Source organism: Canis lupus, chromosome 12 (genome assembly GCF_048164855.1).
Source record: "Canis lupus baileyi chromosome 12, mCanLup2.hap1, whole genome shotgun sequence".
NCBI classification, from domain to species: domain Eukaryota; kingdom Metazoa; phylum Chordata; class Mammalia; order Carnivora; family Canidae; genus Canis; species Canis lupus.
The window spans coordinates 53921181-53942050 of record NC_132849.1 but is presented as its reverse complement, the minus strand read 5'-3'; the positions used below and the strand labels follow the sequence as shown (position 1 = coordinate 53942050).

Sequence of the window (20870 nt, the reverse complement as noted above, 5' to 3'; positions counted from 1 at the left end):
TCACTTGCTCAAAGCACGAAGTTGGTCCTGGTCAGGCGAGGAATCAAATACACACAACCGGCTCCAGAGCCCATACTAAGCAACATGGGCTCTCACAGTCCTGCAGAAAAATTTCACATACAGGAAGAATGGGAGACATGGAGGAAAACTATAGTAATCAACAACTCATATAAGAAAATGAAAAAACTGAAACCAGTTTCAATGAAAAGGAGTAATGTAGAAAACCAACTGAAGCAGAAGCCATTATAAAGATACTGGTCTTGCCAATTTATAATTTTAATATAATCGCAGTAAATATATCAACAAGTTATTTTATGGAATTAGCCAAGTTGTTATAAAAGTTCAGATGGAAAAACAAACATATAAGAATATCTTTAAATACACACACACACACACACACACACAAAAACCTAGGGGAAAAACTACAGAGGAATATTACCCTTATCAGACTTTAAAAACACATAAAATCTCTCTATAATTAAAACATTGTGCTCTTAAGGGAGCCTAGGTGGCTCAGTCGGTTAAGTGTCTAACTCTTGATTTCGGCTCAGGTGATGATCTCAGGAGTGAGACTGAGCCCCACATGGGGCTCCACACTCTGCACAGAGTCTGCTTGTCCATCTCCCTGCCCTTCTGTCTCTCCCCATGCTTGCTTGCTTTCTCTCACCCAAATAAATAAATAGTAAAAAAAAAAAAAAAAAAAATCTAAATAAATAAAACATTAAATAAAAACATGTTCCTAGAGTATGGAAAAACCAGTAACAATATAAAAACTCTAGAATTAGACTAACCAACAACTTGAAATTTGGTATATGACAAAGGTGGAATCTCAAATCACTCAAGGAAAGACAACATTTTTAATAAATGGTGCTGGGACAGCTAGGGAGCCATCTGGGGAAAAAATTTTTGAGCCACATCTCATCATACAAAAGAATTTACTCCAAAAGACTGCTCAATTTGACTACACATAGATAAATATTCTGCTTGACACGAATCACCATAAATAAAGTCAGGAGACTGCCTACTAACTGGAAGAAATACACACAATACACACCAAAAAAAAGAGGGCTAAGTACACCAGTAAATCTGAATTTCTACAAAATTAAATCACAAAAGAACAAAAACCCAAGTGAAAAGTGGGGGAAAGACACGGATGGACAATTTACCAAAAAAGAGATAATCCCCTCATATATATGAGGAAATGATCTAATTCACTCATAATTAAAGAAATGTAAATCAAAACAGCACTGAAATACCAGTTTTTACCTATAAATAACACTGGCAAAAATTTTTAAATATGGCAACTAATTTTGTCCACAAAGTTGTGGAGAAATAGGCATGCTCCCACACGGTTGGTGGGAATGTCAACGGGACCAAGCCCTCTGGAGAGAAATCTGGCAATACCAACACGTCCCTCACCTTAGGCTCAGGAAGCCCCTTCTGGGAATACACCTTGAAAGCATACCGAAGACACAAAAACACATATGAACAAGATTATTCATTGTAGCGTTACTTGTAATTACAAAAAAAAAAAAAAAAAAACCTACAAATAACAGAAAACTAGTGAGACTAAAGAAATGAATTTTTAGTTTTATTATTTTACTTTATATAACCACCCATGGCTAGAGGCCATCGTGCTGAACAGCATGGTTCCAGAAGCATTTTTCAATTCCCTGCGGAGTGTGGGCCCAAAGTGGGCAAGCAGGAAATTGCAGGCAGGAGTGTAAAGTGTTAAGTAGACTTCCCCATCTATGCCACTGCTGGGATACAGGCCTAGGTCAGCACCCAGGGCTTCCAAACTCAGGGCCCTGGAGTACTGCACTACGGGACATGGGAGACTTGAAACAGTTCAATTCCTGATCAGATGAAAGTGACCTTCACCACTAAGAGAGCTGGAGGATCAGCAAAACAAGAGTGGCACTTATTTGCAACACATATCAAGTAGCTTTCCAACGGAATCGCTGGATAAACTGTCAAATGCATATTCCAGATCCATACACCCCAAATTCTAATACACTGTATCTGGGTTGGGCCTAGAAAACTGTATTATTTTTAAGTCCATAGTTCCCATACACAGAGAAAAAACAACAACAACAAAAAAAAATCTTTTTGTATGGAAGACCATGAACAAAAAGGCAGAATATTTTATTTCCAAATCACCTCCATCTAGACTTGCCCAAGTTCCTTCACAAATTCCGCTTCCCAAAGGGTCATGTAAGTAAAGAGCAACAGCTTAAAATCACAGATGAGTGCTTAAAATCAGGATGTTAGGAAGGAGAGGAAGAGTTTGAGGCGTATGCTCCAGTTAAAAGGACAAATAAGTGTTTGTCTTATGTTCCCAAGTGTTCACTCCCCAAGAAGGATTATGCCTTCCTGCCTCATTAACAACAGGCTTGGCCACAGCCTTCCTCTAGCCGGTGAAACGTGAGAGGCTGTCACTTGATGCACTTTGAACTAAGCTTTAAGAGTCACTGTGTGGTTCTATTTTGTTCCTTCTCTTGTGCCACACCTTAGAAAACAGGCCAGCCCTTTTAGCCAAGTCCTGGAATGAAGCCCAGAAGCCCAACCACAGCCTATACAGTGCTTGTGAGAAATGAGTATCTGCTGTTCCACCAACTCAGATTTAGTGATCATTTGGTTAATGCAGCCTAACTCAGCCTAAGCTGTCTGATACAGAAATCACTGCTCCTGTTATATTACTACAAACACTCTGTACGTGACTCATGGCAGATTCAAGGTTTGTTCTTTTTATAAAGTAAAGTAAAATAAAATAAAAACAGTGCTCGGAGTGCAATCCTAATAAAGCAAATAAATGTAATCAAGTGATCTGGGGCATCATAAATGAAACCCAGTGTCAATCATTCGCCCGTCATTTGCCCTGACAAAATTTCCTGAGAAACTGCTCTTTGCAAGACTCCTTGGTAACAAAGATGCATGAGACATAGGGAACACACAGAGGAAACAAAGGGAGGGGAAGCAAACACATGAACATTGACACGGTGTGATGTGGGTTATTACAGAGGCAAGAACAAGACCTGTCATGGCACAGATAAGTCACAGGTATCCCAGAAGAGGAAATCTTAGACAGCAGGATTTTTATCAGGTAGGGGTCTATAAAAGGAAGGAAAGAGAAGCTGACCATCCCAAACAAAGGAAAGAGTCTATAAAAACATAAAAAGGTAAGAAAGACCTGACAGCATGAAGACAGGGTGAGAAGTTCAATGTGAGTAAACTAGCACATTCATACTCAGAGGGAAATAAGGCTAAAGAGACAGATAGGAAGCAGACCACAAAGAACCTTCTAAAGCCACTCTAGAGAGCCCAACATCTACCTTGCAGACACTGGTTTCCTATAGATCACAACATTATCAGATTTCCATTGTAGAAAGATAATATTGATAAGAATAAAGAGGATGGATTGTTAAGGAAAAGCCCAACACCACCATTTCTGCTTTGATGTTTACATATTTCAACAAAAGTAAATGGCTATATGTTTTATTCAAAAGGCACATGCTAAATTGCCAAGTAAAAACAACAAAAAGCTGACGACATACAAAGGATTTACAAGACTCTGTAAGGAAGAAGTATCACAAACAAGATTACTGGAAGGAATTTAAAGTCACTTCTTTCTTACTCATAAAACATTCATATTCAATCCATCCTGCTTCTCACATAGTATTCTGCTGTCATAAGCAACCCACCCTCGGATCACAGCAAACCACACCAAATTCGAAATCAGAATAGAATACTAAGTAGGAACTGCTTATGAGAAGATGGAAAATTTTAAATAGCCAAAGAACAGATACATTCTTGACAACCCTTTCAGTAACCAAAAAATGTGTAAGGTTAGCTAAGCAATGCTTTCTTTTTTATCTTGATTATATGGTCTGTAACCATAATACTTCAGAAGACTTCAGACTGCTACACAGGCTAGCCCAAGGAAATGCACTCAATTAGAATTTAGGATTGGAAGAGGCCTTAAATGGCTTCTGCTTGAAACCCAATCCAACGCTTTGAATCTCACTACAAAGTCAGTCAGTGGCTTACAGTGACCGTGCTATCCTGCTTGAGCCTCCTCCAATATAAAGGGAGCCACTGTCACTTGAAACAGCATATTCGATTTATGGTTAAATTAAGAGGTTATTTACTTGGTAAAAAGTATGCTGCACTTAATAAAATTACTTCCTGCCAGTGAATCTGAACAATTTGAATTCTATAGAAGTACAGGCTATAAATACAGTTGACCCTTGAATTGTGTGGGTCCACTTACAAGCCAATTGTTTCTTTATAAATACAGCATATTGTAAATGTATTTTCTCTTCCTTATGATTTTAATAACATTCTCCTTTCTCTAGGTTACTTTTTTGTAAAAATAATCAACTGTTTAACATTATTGGTAAGGTCAACAGTAGGCTGCTGATTGTTAAATTTGGGGGGAGTCGAAAATTATGCATAGATTTTTTCATCTGCATAAGGGTAGGGTTGGTGCCCCTCAACTCTGTATTGTTGGAGAGTCAACTATAAAGTATTCTTTAGCAATTATAAAAATTATTAAGAATAGTTATAGATTTCTTTATGAGATCCTAAAGATTTTCATGAATATTTTGAAGGTCCTAAAGGGCAAGAATCTTTTCTTCTTCTATTGGTGTTTGGGTAAAGCTTAATGGTGAAGAACACAGCTGTGAAATTAGAATACCTATGCATGAACCCAGCTTCCATTCCTTATTATGTGACCCGTTCTATATCACAATTTTTCATCCTCTCCAATTCTTAATAAAAATACCCACCTCTTAGGACTGTTATAAGGATTAAATGAGTTAACACTTACACAGTGTCTGTCTATAGCAAGAATTCAGTATCTATCAACTATGATCCATATTAATATATATAATCAGTATAACAGAAAGTCAACAAACTTTGGAGTAAATAAAATAAACATAAGAACTTCCAAAAAATCATTTGACTGAATAGAAACTTGTTTAAAGAATAACATGACAACCTATGATTTCATTCATATGTGGAATTTAAACAAAACAGATGAATATAGGGGGAAAAAAAATAAGATCAAACTGAGAGGGAGGCAAACCATAACAGACACTGAACTCTAGAAAACAAACTGAGGGCTGCTGGAGGGGAGGAGAGTGAGGGAACAGGGTAACTAATGATGGACATTAAGAAGGGCACTTGACCGTAATCAGCACTAGGTGTTATATGCAACTGATGAATCACTGAACTGTACCTCTGAAACTAATAATACACTATGATAATTAATTGATTTTAAATAAAATTTAAGTAATAAAATAATAATATGACAACCATTTCCTTTTCTGTTTAATGGGAAATTATTTACAAAGCCTATTATAACAAACTGACAAAATCTAATTTTGCAGAGGAAGAAGTGCAGAGGTTTTTAAGAAGTCAGAGTTTTTACTTACATCTGGTTTGGAATTCTGAAATATCTTCAAGGGAAATTTTAAGTCCCCTTTAGCTAAAGTTACTAAATATTCTTTTAATAGCTCATTAGCCACACCAGGAGACTGTTTCTCACAACGATGAAGAAAGGGAACCATCCACTGGTAGGCACTTGTCACATACTTGTCCTCCGAACACTGAAAATACAATTAACCAAAACAAACACATTAAATACCTGATCATACTAGACAACAAATTCTAAAGCTCACAGCTAATCAGACTAATGTTAAACAGTGGAAGCCCAACACTTTTTAAAACAGGCACTCCATTTCCTGTCTCCCAGGTAGGCTGAGAGGGAGCAGGAGAATCACCTTAGGCTTGGGGCTAGTAGAGCTAATAGCATTTCGGTCCATCCAGCAGCAGGACAATGATCACTCTGGATTCCTCACAGTCTAAGCCTAGCTCTGGAAGACAAACATGCTACTACTACTACTTCAACATGAGTCTTTCAGAGCAAAGAGAGGCTCTACCCCCAAAACTATGTTGTGTGTGTGTGTGTGTGTGCGTGCGTGCGTGCAGAGAGAGAGAGACTGACCATAGATGGAAGCAGAGAAACACTAAAAGGCTCTAGAAAGGAACCACTTGAGAACCATCTCCTATATAAAAACCCCAGAATCTCTCCCTTCCTTTTCCTATTTTGTTTTACCCCTTTACATCCACCTTCACAAAACTCTAAATGACATACATGATTATACTCATTCTGCCTGACATTACACAATTCTTTCTTTTATTTACCCCAGAAGATACATCTTAATCTAGTAAGAGGAGTCCTACCTATAACCCAAATCAATTTTCACTGGGTGGGTTATCAGGGGGAAAAAATTACTAAGCGAAAGGGAAGGAAGGGGCAGAGGAAGAAAGATGACGAAAGGGAAAAGGAAGGAAGATGAAAAAGAAAGTATGTGAGAAAGAAATAAAGAAAAAAATAAAAAAAGAGGAGAAGAGAGGAGAGAAGAGAAGTCAAGTCAGGGAGAAAATAGTACATTGGGCAGCCGTGACTCCTCCCCTCTGCGGGGTGGAGTAAAAGACTGTAGTAAAGCAAAAGACTATAGGGGGCATCCCTTGACAGCTGGCACCCAGCGGCCCCATCAGTCTGGTCTTAAAGATGTCTCTCTGTTCAGTGGGCTCAGCAGAAACCAGGTCCTGATATGGGAGAGCGTACTTTCTGAGCAAATTCTCCCAAAATTATGAAGCCCCAAGCCAAGATGCTTTCTTCACACAAGTACCCAGCCCTCTGAACTCTATCCAGTACTTCTGTGTAAGTGAAATCTCTAAGTGATTGTGAATTTTAACATAGTGAAGGACTAGAAACACAATTACTAGAATGGCCAGCTAGTTTAGAAATATGTCTAGCTGAAAGAAAAAAAAAAGTTCTATATAGAGGAGTACAAATAAAGGGCAAGGAAGGTACAAGAAAAGCCAAAATAATTTAGGGATGCTTTCACTAATGTACTCAAAGATTGGATTTTTTTTTTTTTTAAGTCAAGAAACCTTCCTTTATTTACTAAATGCTCAGGTTTAGAGGACATTTTATCTTTAGCTTTGAGACCCACATTAATCAAAGTACATACAGAATGCTTAAGAAGAAAGTTAAAATAAAACCTACACTATTCATCAGTAGTCTTAGTTTTTCAATGTCTTTCATCTGCTGGAGTTCTTTCAAGGTTAGGGTTAAATCACACCCAGTTTCATAAACCAAAGCTTCCAGAGTAACCAAATTATCACAGAGAGCCAGCAAACCAGGAATGTTCCGCTCCATTCCAAGTCGAATGAGTGACAACGCGCAGTCAACCTGAAATGGAAAGGCGACAGTACATCTGAGTGTTGTGTTTCCCACATCTTCTACAATAAAAGCCTGCAGGACACAATCTAATTCTGCTAATCACCTTACATAAAATCATATTATCAGTAACATGCATTTAGTATTAAAACATTAGAGTTCTTTATCAAATAGATCAGTAAACTATTTCGAAAGAATCAGCCCAGAAATACTGAAGATAATAAAAGACAACCATCTTAAATTCATAGAGCTTAACAGTTTAAGAGCAGTTTTCATATATTTGTCAATTTAATGCTCACAACATTAACTAGCAGTGGGGAGGGAAGAGAAGGGTTAATGATAATGCCAAATTAATTCTATTTTCACTATATCATTCTTTATCATTCTGCTCCGGAAACAATAATTTTTGGTTTTATATCCCAGTTCAGTACCTATCTCTCCATAGCACCTCCCATATAAAAAAGCATTCAATAAATATTCACTGAATGATGAACTCTGGTAGACACTTTCCCTGTCTCAATTCAAATATTTACACTTCACTTAGACCAAAATGAGGAATGATTTTCCTAGACATGCTCAGGACACAGCAATTTGACTCCCTATCACTTGATCAGGTTTATGAAAGGACGTAACTCTGACTGGTGAGAAAATCATCTAACGTGTGCCCTTAGCTCACAGCACCTTGTGCTCTTCACTTTACTCCCTAATTCCGAGACTACGGTTATTTACGGAGGACCTCCCCTGAACTGAGCCCCACCCTAAGTGTTAGGAATATAAAACTGAGTAAAATGAGGTCTCTTCCTTCAATGTCTCTCCACCTCGTGGGGAAAGTCACCTGGTAAATCAAAAGCTGAAGGACCGCGAGGGTGAGTGGGACCTCAGAGAAGAGGGCACGAGGCCCAACCTGTCACAGAGTCTCCCTGAGGGAGGAAGACTTGAAATGCACGGTAAAGAATCCATGCATACTGGCAGGTCAAGAAGGAAGGAGGGCAGGAGAACAGCATGGAAGGCAGAGATGCATGACATGTCATGAAAGTACAGCTTGTTCCCTAAGCCCCAGAAGATGCTCTGAAGCGAAGTGATGAGAAACGTGGCTAGAGAAGCGGCGAGGGGCCGCAGAACGGGGCCCACTGTTCGCTGAGCTAAGGGACTTGCAGTTTATCCTGAAACGCAAATAGTACCAAAGGATTTTCAACTGAGGCATGTCATAAGTAGATTTACACGCCTGAGAAAGAATACTTAGTAAGTATTTACTGAATGACGAACTGGAAAGGAGCTGAACAAAAAGGCAGGCTGGTTAAGGGAATGGCACTTACTACTATTAGAAGACTCTCCACTAGTAACAAGAGCAGCACCCTGGGGGAACAGCAAATCTTAAGGGACAAGCAAAGGACAAGAGCCACCCAGAGATTAAAACGAACGGCTAAGACCAGGACAAGGGGAAAAGCATGACAGTAGGACAGAAGCCACGCAGAGGATACTGCAGGAACGAGGAAGGAGCGGTGTCCAAGGACAACGTGTAATCAAGAGGAAGGGAATCCGACATGAAAAAGCAGTTTCCCTAGAGTGGCAGCAGCGGCCAGACTCCAGGCCAATGAGGAGTAAGAAATCACTGAGAAAGTGATGACAAAGAGCACAGGGGGCTATTCCCGAGCTGGGCTGTGATGGAAGGAAGACAGCTGTAACCAGAGCCAGGGCAAATATGGCCCTTACTTTTGTTGTTGTATTTGTAAAACAGGAGTGGTTTGAACTTTATATACCAAAAAAAAAAAAAAAAAAAAAAGGGCAACAGAGTAGAGAAGGAGGGTTGAAAGGGTTGAAGACACTGGGGAGAGAGCAAAGAGCCACAGAACAGCTCTGACCAGGGGAGAGTGTGAAGTCCAGAGCATAGGTATGGAAAGCAGTAGCCAGAACACAAGAGAAGAAGCCTCTTCCTCTGGGAAGAGCCAGAAAGAATAAGAACTAACAGAAGTGAGTTCTCAAATTTCCCAGTGAAATACAAAACAAAATCATCTTCTGGGCATGCGGTGGTGGCAGGCAGGGAGGAGCAGAGAAGGGGAGAGAAACACACCCAAGGGAAAGAAGAGGGTGGAGCACCCTTAAAGCCCTCCAATGACACAGGACTGACCGGTACCGGTAAAATGAAAACAGAAGAAATGCATTCTCAGTTGCAAAGAATGGTGCCAGTAAATACAGGGGGAAAAAAATCTATATGTAGCTAAGACATGAGGCAAAACAGCAGTGATCTGGTAATACTTTGACAGATAAGGTTCGGGTTCCCCCCCCCCAATTTCTAGTAATAAAAATACAGTTCATATCTCCCTGCATACCAATTAAAAAAAAAAACTATCAGGTGAATTTTCAGAAAGCATGAAGAAAACGTGATGCATACAACACAACTTAGTGCTAGTTTGAACACACAGAGCACATTAATCATCTGTAACACTCACCAAATTTTGTGAACCAGGTTTGTTTTCCTAACATCAACTCTGAAGTTGCTGCTTTCCCAGATACTTACTGAGGTAAAAATGTCTTAAAACCAAATTACTGACACCTTAAATGAATGCAGGCTCTAATGCAACTTGAATTATACCACACACCCCAAGCCCTCACCAGATAAGTTTCACCATGATACACATTTCCTAATCCGACAAACAAGTTTTGCTAAAAGGCATTTGTAGGCACTAAGGAAAAAGAAGTCCCACATCAATTAAGTCTCTAAAAATGAAAAAGATAAAAACTCTGTTAGAAATCACTTTGTAGCATAAGCCGGCATGAAGCATCAATAAATAAAATGAAGCTGAAGAATAATACTTCTATTAGAAATGTTTTTATATAAAGAGATGAAAGAATACAAGGCAGCTAAATAAAGCACCCCCAAATCACTTTTCTTTATAATTACTCCTAATTCCCCAAAAATGAATTCAAGATGTTGAGGAATTATTCCTAGACTGTTAAAAAAATTTTTAATTTTAGAAAGCTCTACAGTTCCCTATTTATATTTTATAGACTTTACTTATTAGAGCAGTGTGGACAGCAAAAAATAAGCAGAAAGTTATAGCCACTTTCCAGAGAGACTCTACCCACACCTACCCACAGTATCTACAGTCCCCACCAGGGTGGTTCACTTGTTACAATCAATAAATCTACAAAATCTACACAGACACATCATTATCATTCAAGGTACAAAGAATACATTGGGAATTAGACTAGAGCACCTCCAGAGATTCTTCTCATCCCAATAACAGGATTCTAAAAGACTTTCAAATGTATGATGGTCCTTAGCCATCTTTAAAGACCTGGAGAGTCAATCATCAATATTCTTGACCCACCCCCCACCCCAGGGGAAAAAAAAATTGTTCTATAATATTACCATCAGCTCCAACAAAGAACTCCTCTTCAATTCTATGAATATTAAAAGTAGGAGTCAGATGAAGCAGAAATTCAAGGCTATCAAATGGAGACACAGGTCTTGGCAATTACTAAATAGAAATGTAAACAAAAGGGTGTAAATTCCTTCCCACAGGAATGGTGCTCCTCAGAACCTTTGGAATCACCCTTCCTGTCAAATGAAAAACTGATGGTAGGTGGTCCTGAATAGGTGGTCCAAAGCCAAGACTGCAAGTAGAAAGAAAAAAGTATCCACTGGCCAGACCCTGAATGAGATTTCAAACTGCATCCTGCCATTCTTTGCTCTGAATTGCCAACTTCTGTTACCTAAGATGAAGACAACTACTGTTTACATTTGCAGGGCCCTCAATTTGCAGAATTTTTTTTAAAAGACTTATTTATTTATTCATGAGAGACACATGGCGGGGGGGGGGGGGGGGAGGCAGAGACAGAGGCAGAGGCAGAAGCAGGCTCCATACAGGGAGCCCGACATGGGACTCAATCCTGGGTCTCCAGGATCAGGCCCTGGACTGAAGGCAGGCGCGAAACTGCTGAGCCACCGGGGCTGCCCAATTTGCAGAATTTTTAATGTTCTGTAATGTCCATTTTCTTTGTTCTCACTGACCTTGGTAGAAGAACCAACCCCATGAAAAAAATTAACGTGCAGCAAAGGTAAGCAGCAGGCTCAGAGTCACGAGGCACACTTGTGGAAGAGTTAAGATTAGTATTCAGACCTCCTAAGCTTCAGTACATCCTCCTCTCTCTCTTCCACAGTGCCTGATTCAGTTCTTGCGCAGCTCCATAAAGGCACAGGGGAACTGAGGGGAATTAGGCTTAGACTTAAGGAAAACATTAAAGACAGAGCCTCAAACAAGATTCCTAAAAAGCAAAATAAAAATCAACTGCGTTACTGCAGTATGACAGGGAACCCGATCAAGTATTTCTGGGTTGATACAGTCTTTTCAACCAATATGGTATTAAGCCTATTAAAAATATATGGAAAATCTCAGACAGTATGTGCCATATTTTGCAGCTCACATTTTAGAGAAAGGTATTGAACAATTTTTCTTATATGTATTTGCTCTTTAAGAATCCCCAAAAAAGCCACAAAAGCTTCTGAGGCAAAGGATGAAAGAACAAAAGTAATAAGAAATATCCATTTCATCTCTGCAAACTAACCACACAATCCCTGGCACCACGGTCGGCTGCCACTACATCCACAGAATCCTAAGAACCCAACGTGGCACTGCCGGCATCACTGAGGAGCAGCTGCCATTCTTCCCTCACCTGTCGAGCATAATGCTCTATTTCCTCGGCTCTGGTCTGATACCAGTCCATAACCTTCTCTACTGTGAGCTGTGGTGTCCTGTACCTCAGTAACTCAGGCTGTGCAGCATACAAGAATTCACTTTCATCCTGGAGACTCGGTTCAACCACCATTCTGCAAAGCACAAAAGGAACAATTAGTAACTTACTGGAATGCCAGGAAGAAAAAACAGAATTTTCTGAAAGACAGAGATAAGCATGGTTAGAGAGACAGAGAATATGCATGGGGGCGAGGGCAGGGGTGTTTGTGTGTCTGTGCTTTCCCATACCTGCAGGCACACTTAAAGATAAATGGGACATTTTGGGGATGCTTAATTTATTTTCCTATTAGTTTTCCCAATTTAAAAAATCAGAACAGACAGTAAATCACAACAGCTATGCCACAAATCAATCAAATACACATTAACAAAATCAAAATCACCCCTGGAGGCTTTTACAAAATGCACATGGCTGGGTGCCTGCCGTGGGCATACTAAATCAAAATTACCTGTGATGGCCAGCCAGGCCCTGTTTAGGAAAAACACCTCCAGGTGATTCTAACTCAAATATAAATTCAGAAAAACTGTTTTGGAAGTTCATAAAAATCAAAGGAAATATGCCTTATTTACATCAATAATATACTGTTAGTAGGCATCAGGAATGTAGTACTACACTGACATCTGCAAAATGCAGACCTATTCTGTGCCACTCACTATAGATTAAAAAAAAAATTTTTTAAATTTAAAAAAAAGAATACCAAGAGGAATGTACAGAATGATAATAGCCTGGGGATCACAAATTGTGAGGAATCTTTAAGAGAATGAGCCTGGCCAATTCCCCTCCATAATCAAAGGACTAAAATAAGGACTTAAACCAAGATAGTACAGAGCAACCTACGGAAAACTGCTGTGCTCCACTAGGGGACATCGTTCATTCAAGCCAGCCAGCAGCAAGTGACAGGTGCTCTCGGTTAAAACTCTGCATAAAGTACTGAGCTCAATCTAATCTTAGATTCATTTTATCCACATAAAATGGGTAGGATACTATGCCCGAGTATTCACAATAATATAAATTAAGTACACAGAGAATATCATCTGGCACAGAGGAGGTGCTTAATTTTTTATTTACAGGTATTATTTTTATTGGAATTATTAGTAGCTATAATGTATGAGCACACCCAAGGCCTCAGACAACCTATTGCGCTTATAATTGGTAGCCCTTTACCCAGCTAGTCTCACAACTGCCATTAATATTCTGACCAGTGGTTTTTCTCCATCGCTGCCATGAAAAAACTCACACTGCCCCCTGAAATCTTTACAGCTGCCCATTTCAGCAGGGAAAAGTACCCAGGAGCAACTCTGAGGTCCTTTGATATTTTTTTCAGTCCTTAATATCTTCCTCTCAGCACTGATAGAATTTCACTGCTTTCTTCTTCCAGACACAGGCTTCCCTCACTGCAGTATGGAGTGTGGGCCACCTTCTCTCATCGTCCTGGAGGCTCCTTCTGGGTCATCTGGGGCGGAAGAGCCTCCTCCAGCTGACCCCTGGGTCCTGGCTCCTCCCCACTGCAGCTTTCTCCCAGTCTCACCTGTGACTCCAAAGCATCAGCTACCACAAGCACTACAACAACCACCCTATTTGACCCCTAACCCCATACTTTACTCAGAAGCCCCAAAATCCTTCTATTCGTCTTCAATGTTTCACAGGCACCTCAAATGCAACAAACTCAAAACTGAATTCAGGATCTCCTCAGGTAATAAAATTATCTTTTTAAAAACGGAAACCTGATGTTATTATCATCCCCATGCCTATTTTTATAACCTGTAACCTGCTGTAAAATATTCTAGCCTCATCTTGGTGCCAATCTCACTTTTGTTCTGGTTACTTCAACAAGGCAGGTCTTTATCTTTAGTTCTTGAAGGAGACATTGCCTTGAGCCTTCTGCCAACATGCTTTCTCTCTCAGAACACATCCCTTCCTCTCTTTTACCAAACTTGTTCTCCCCCTTGGGCTAAATTAAATCCTGTTCATTCTTCAAATCTCAGATTTCACAAGATTTTGCCCAGGATGAGCTTTCTTACTCTCCACCAAGCTGCGGTGTCCCTATGATGTGCTCCCAGCAATCCTCCCCCCTACCCTGGTCCTTCCTAGCACTCACCACGTTAGTCATTTACAGCAGGACTCTTTTTCCTGCCAGATTATAAACTTCATGAGTCCAGGGACTGCATCTGCCTTTCTTCCTCTGGTATTCTTGTGTCTAGCAGATGAAAGACCCCAATTAAATGAGTAAGCAACAGGATATGTCCGGTAATACAGAAAATCTGTACGATCTTCAAAAGCATCTTTTCCTCTGTCAAACTTTTCTTCCGGACTTTTCATTTTTAGTTTCAGGAGTTCTGGCACAGCAAGCTCTACTTACATTTCGGCTTGCTGCACTTGGTCTGAGAGGAAATGCCCTCATGCCTTTCATCTACTTAGAATCACACAAAGGCGCAGGCTGTGGGGAACTGGGAAGTGTGGGATGGATGGGTCAGTGCTCTGCCCCTGCTGTTCTCTCAAAAGCCCATCTGGAAATGAGAGGTTTCACCATCAACAGTCTCCCCACACCTCTGCCTACCGCCCCAGCCCCTGGCCCTGACTTCCCACCACCTTCAGTTTCCCTATTTCTTCAACCTCTCATTACAACTGCTAAGTGATGACTTCTAATTAAATATGGCTGACAAATACCATGCATTTAAGCTCCACTGTCTCCTGAAACTCCCCTGAAATGGCAGGGGAGGAGGATGCCACACACACAGGAGGTACAAGCTCACCATCCCCTCCACTCTGCAAAGTCCACAGCTAATGGCCAAACATCTAGTAGCTACACAGTTGTTACAGATACGGAGTTAATACCTAAACTATCATCTGAAAGAATTAAAAGCAATTGCTTCTGGAGAGCAGGAAATGAGAAGAGGGGAACAATGGACTGTGGGTTTGGGTTTTGCTTCTTTTTGTCTTTTTTAACAAGGTTTGTAGAAAATTGTAACTCTTTAATCTACCTGCAAGTATATACAACTTTGATTAAAACAATGAAAAGTAAATTAAAAACAACTTTTAAAGATTTACTTATTTGAGAGAGAGAGAGTACAAGTGGGAGGACAGAGGGGGAGAGAATTTCCAGCAGACTCTGTGCCGGGCACAGAGCCTGATGTGGGGCTCAATCTCATGACCCTGAGATCACAACCTGAGTGGAAACCAAGAGCCAGATGCCCAATGAACTGCACCACCCAGATGCCCCTAAAAACAATTATATGTTCTCATTCATTTGGGGAATATAAATAATAGTGAAAGGGAATAGAAGGGAAGGGAGAAGAAATGGGTAGGAAATATCAGAAAGGGAGACAGAACATAGAGACTCCTAACTCTGGGAAACGAACTAGGGGTGGTGGAAGGGGAGGAGGGCGGGGGGTGGGGGTGAATGGGTGACGGGCACTGAGGGGGGCACTTGACGGGATGAGCACTGGGTGTTATTCTGTATGTTGGCAAATTGAACACCAATAAAAATGAATTTATTATTAAAAAAATAAAAATAAAAATAAAAAATAAAATAAAATAAAATAAAAACAATTTTTAAAAAGGAACCAGCGAAACCACAGCAAGGACATCAACTGCCATTATGCTAAAACGTCATGGAGTAAAAAAATGTACCTAAGAGTTACTCCTTATCTCAGTATCCAAGACACAACAAAATGAAACGGCCAATGTTACCACTTACGTTAAGAGAGCTTCCAAATGTCACTTGCAATGATAACGCTACTGCTTATGGCCTTTATTCATCACTTATCAGTCATATACATAGGTTCAAAAATCCAAAACTGTGAAAAGTCAAATCAAATGAAAAGCCAACAATTCCATACAAAATCCACACTGCCACCATCTTTGCCACGTTCTGTGCCATGTTCACATCTTTTAGCAGTCTTCCTGGATTTTCCTCTCTGCATCTAGACAGGATATGCTTGGGACTCTTTCTGATTTATCTATTCTATGCGCTACTCAGCTGTCTTAAACCATAACCATCCCCTTCTCCTAAACCCTCTCCTCCCTCTGTGGATATATCACAATTTAGTTTAAACCACTAATTATTTGCATTATTTTGATTATGTGAATACTATCCTGTCCTGATCCAAGTGGTACATTATTGTAACTATTGTTCTTTTGAACAATTTTTCATATTCTGGAGTTAATAAAGACCAATTGTGCTCCTATCCCACCCATTTACTCACATCCATCCATTGCTAGGTTTTCCAAATTCTCTAAAAAAATGCATTAATAGCAAAATATAAAAGTTTTTCCCTAAATAGTCAAAATATAACAGGTAATATTCCTGTTCCATTTTTAAGATTTTTCAAAAGACCTTGGCTCTTGAAGCCATCCACACCCTTTCCACAATCTGTGCTGGATGCTTGCTCACCCGACAAGAACACAGCTGTCATCCTGGGCCCTCCTGTTGCCACTGCCCATGTTAGAGCCCAGTCCTGAATCTAGCAGCTTTTTTTCAATTGACTCCCTCATTTTAATAAAACACATCTTTTATGGCTTCCTGAAATGAGATATACTCATTTACGGGTGGTAAATTTTACCAAACCTTACATGATTAACCTCATACTTGATGATTTTAGCTAGATTTAAGAATCTTGTTCAAAAAATATTTTCCACTAGAAGTTTTGCTTCTAGCTTCTTCTCTTGCTGTTCTGGAGATATCTGAGGTCATTCTAATTCAAACTTCCTTTTATGTAGAATGTTTTTCTCTCTGGTAGACTGCATTCCTGATATTCTGGAAGGTCTTGATGGTATGCTTTAGTGCAGTGGGCATTTCAATCTGTAAACTCATAGCCCTTCAATTCTAAATAATAGGCTTGAAATATTTCTTATAAATTTCCTCCCTTTTATTATATATGCCTTCTCCTTATAGAATGCCTGTAATTTGAATATATTTTTATCTGTCTCTTTAACTCTATAATATTTTTATTTTACTTTCTGGGAAAGTTCTTTGCTTTAATCTTTCAACCCTTGTAATTTTTAGACACCAACGATCATACTTTTTAGGTCCCAAAGTTCTCATAGTTCTCTGTTCCTATTTTATAAAATCCTTTTGTAACTTCACAACTGAGTATCTTCTCTTATCTCCTGGCCAATATTAATTTTTGAAGTTTTCTTTTTGTGTGGTCTCTGACTTTCAGTTCCATTTTCTGTTTGTTTTCCCTTTCCTTTCCACTTGTTCTGCCTGCTGGCCCCAATCCTCAGATGTCCAGGAAGCCCAGTAGCTATGGCAGGACTTGTTGATTTGCTGACTTCACTGTGACCTGGTAATGCACTAATCTTTTGGGACAACATGTCAGTATCTAGAGGCCTCTTCTCAGAGGCTACTCCATTTCTCCAGGAAAGAAATCTCCAAACTTCTACTTGGGGAATATGCCTACGCTCTAGGAGCTAGAAGGTGGCAGGGAACCCAAGCTTTGACCTAGATTTTCACCAAATGCTCCGATTTTCAACTCCAGCACTCCACCCCCACCCTATGCTGTGCCTAATGCCTAGGAATCTGAAGGATTTCTGGATCAATATAAAGGTTCTCTGCCTCAATTCATGAATCCAAAAAATAAATCTCTGATTTCATGGAAGAGAAATATGAAAGGAGAGATGGTGAAGGAACATCTACCTGACTTTGAGGAGTGAGGAATAAGGGAATTCAAGTGCTTTCAGCCCCACACCTCATCTCCCACCCCCTCGGACTCCACATTCTGAGGATTTGTAAGGTTAAGTCTCACAAAAATAAAAATTCAAACTGAATCAAGAACAAAATTGTGTGCACACCATAACTACAGCTGTGAAAACTAAATTTCTATGTTTCAAAGACTAAAAGGCAATACTTTAAAAAGGAAAGAGGTGCTGCATCAGGATCATTTTTTTAGAATATTTAACTTTGTAGAATTTAATATTCTTCCATTTAAAAGACTGTAATGTAACTGAATAAAATCAAGTCAAGTGCTTAAAACAACTCCATGCAAAGTCCCTAAATCAGGGACCACTATCAAGCACATGGTCGCATGGTCACCTACCACACACCCATCTCTGTCAAGCCCTGTACTCACCCATCCCGGAGAAATGAAGGTCCCTCGCACTGGCTGATCCTTACCTGCACTCCAGCTCCTCGCACCAATCTTTATCTCGGTGTTTGTGTTCATTCCAAGGAATGAGCACCAAGGCGTCTCCATTGTAACTTAAATGAAAAAACAATACATAAGCATTTAAAATACACATTAGCTCAGTTACTGGCTACATAAGAAATATGATGCAAAAATTATTTTTATAAACTTTAATCTCCATTCCTGTTTATGGTATATTAAGTGGTACATGATATATGCTATATACAATATGTAAACAGAAAATACCAAATTATTGATTTCTCTTCAATCATAAAAAAAAGAATATAAAGAAGTTTAACTTCCTGTGATCACAGAAATGTTCTAGAACTACACTATCCACTATAGTAACCAGTGGCTATATACACATGTATGAAGCACTTGAAATATGGCTAGGAGAACTTTAATTTTAATTTCACTGTTAATTAAAATTTAAATAGCCAAATAAATTTAATTAACATTTAAATAGTGGCTACCACATATGACAGCAAAGACCTGGAGGATAGGTAATTATTAGGGGGAAGAAATGATTTTGCGGGCTAAAAATAACAGTAAATGATCAAGAGGTATAGATTTCCAGTTATAAGATAAATAATACTAGGGATGTAATGTACACAATGACTATAATTAACCCCGCCACATAATATACGGAAAAACTATTAGATCAGGAAATTCTAGGAGTCATCATCACAAAGAAAACTTTTTGTTTTCACTTTCTTCCTTTTATATTTTATCTATAGGAGATGACGGACGTTAGCTGAACCTATTGCAATAATCATTTCACAATGTATGTAGATCAAACCATCATACTATATGCCTTCAACTTACACATGATGTATGTCATTTATTTCTCATTAAAACTGTAAAGAAAGTGTATCACTAAAAGATGAACAAGAGAACTAAGAAACGGAAAAATTAAGGCATGACTAGATAGAATTAAGAATAAATTTTTTAAAAAAAGAATAAATTTAGAGGGATCCCCAGGTGACTCAGTGGTTTAGTGCCTGCCTTTGGCCCAGGGCGTGATCCCAGGATCGAGTCCCGCATCAGGCACCCTGTATGGAGCCTGCTTCTCCCTCTGCCTGTGTCGCTGCCTCTCTCTCTCTCTCTTTCTCTGAGTGTGTCTCTCGTGAATAAATAAATAAAATCTTTAAAAAATAAATTTAGAAAGAAAAGTGAGGTAAAGACTGTAGAGTATGGTAACAGAGCAGAGCAACATGCTACATGTTAGGAAACACGAAACCCAGAAACCCAGCTGCCTCCCATCTAGCCAAGCAGTGTTTAGCATGTGACTTTCCAAAGCAAAACCCTCAAACATTATCTTGAAGGTCCCTTTTAGCTCTAATATTCCATAAGTCCACGACAATAACTGAAATATCCTGAATTAAGAAGACAAAAACTTTAAGAATAAATGCCAATTGCTCTACTTTATGGTTCAATAAAACATTTTCTCTCCTGTTTCTGAATATTAATAGTAGCAATTTTCTAAAATTTACCAGAACTCCAGGGAAAGGATTGCACTTTCTTATATCAGGTTGTATTTTTCACTTTCTTCTCTTACAAGATTATTTAACATGCCTTGCAAAAGAAGCCCTTCGTAAACATTTGAATATTATGTGAGAGGTTAGTCCTCATGTAAGCGGTAACAGGAGCCCACTGGGTGATTTCAGAAAGGTGGAAACTGAAAGGTCTGAGAAGGGGCAGTGCTGTTGGTCAATCAACAGCATCCCCACCAGATTATTACTGGTGCAACTTATCCAAAGTCAAAGCTCCCTATTAAATACAGACAAGAAGAAATGCATTATACCATATTTTATAAATACAGTATTTTACCCACTTTGAAGCTAGCATGTAATGTTCCTGCATAATGTGTCCCAGAGATACATTTGTGAAGGCTTCTGAGTTCATATTTTTAAATTCCTGCATCACACAGATGATCATTTAGCATGGATGCCACAATCACACTATTTCATTTGTCACCAAATAAAAAACGATTTTATTTCCCTCCATGTCAATAACTAATACTTTATCATAGGCTACTGAAATGGAAAGTAAAAGATAACATGGGGATACAATGATGATGATGATAATGCAAACTCTTCCAACATAAGAATAAATTATAGCAGTGAATTGAGGAACAAAGGGGGGGAAAAATGAACAAACGATTACTGCCTTTTCTAATTAAAGCAGACACGGTTCCATAGCTACACAAAATGCTTTCTAAAAGAATTTTAGAAAAATGTAAGTTGAGATTTGTACTTTCTATAGAAAGTACATATTAAATATAAGAGGTATTACTGAAATGATTAATAGTAGTGTGGGACCCTCAGCAAAATAATATTCATTTGGTATTTAAAGACTAGAAAGCTATATAACTTTGTTAAGCTTCACTGAACAGACAGGGTATGAAAACAAGCCAATTTTTATCAAAACACATTTTAAGACAAGTTCTGTTCAGAAGTACACTCCAAAAGGTAGGCCTGAAGAGTCCTGGGTTAATAAAGTTTTTTGCTGCATTTTCAAAGCAAAGCCCAACTAAAATGTTTCCAAATGTGCTAATTACCACTGATGTAGTAATGCTACTACTTGTACTATTAGTATATCTGCAATGATCAGCAACAATAATCTTTAACACTTAATGATCTCCTACTATGGACTAGACAGGATGAAATGTATTTAACATACAAGACTTCATTTAGCCCTGCCAATGTAATGCAGCTAGTAATATGATCTTCCTCATA

The 20870-nt window shown here is 39.0% G+C and overlaps 1 protein-coding gene across 3 annotated transcripts in view; it reads right to left on the bottom strand.

Annotated features, from left to right (window-relative positions):
• The window catches only part of NBAS (NBAS subunit of NRZ tethering complex), a 319184-nt gene that overhangs the window by 180798 nt on the left and 117516 nt on the right, over positions 1 to 20870 (bottom strand). For all 3 annotated transcript variants that reach the window (XR_012004753.1, XM_072771031.1, XM_072771030.1), the window contains exons 22-25: positions 18123 to 18206; positions 11930 to 12083; positions 7079 to 7264; positions 5436 to 5609 (exon numbers count right to left, since the gene is read on the bottom strand). Coding sequence is in view for 2 of the 3 variants with exons in the window: in XM_072771031.1 (XP_072627132.1) it covers positions 5436 to 5609; positions 7079 to 7264; positions 11930 to 12083; positions 18123 to 18206 (598 nt within the window). In the remaining variant the exon portion in view is untranslated. The remainder of the gene's footprint in view (positions 1 to 5435; positions 5610 to 7078; positions 7265 to 11929; positions 12084 to 18122; positions 18207 to 20870) is intronic.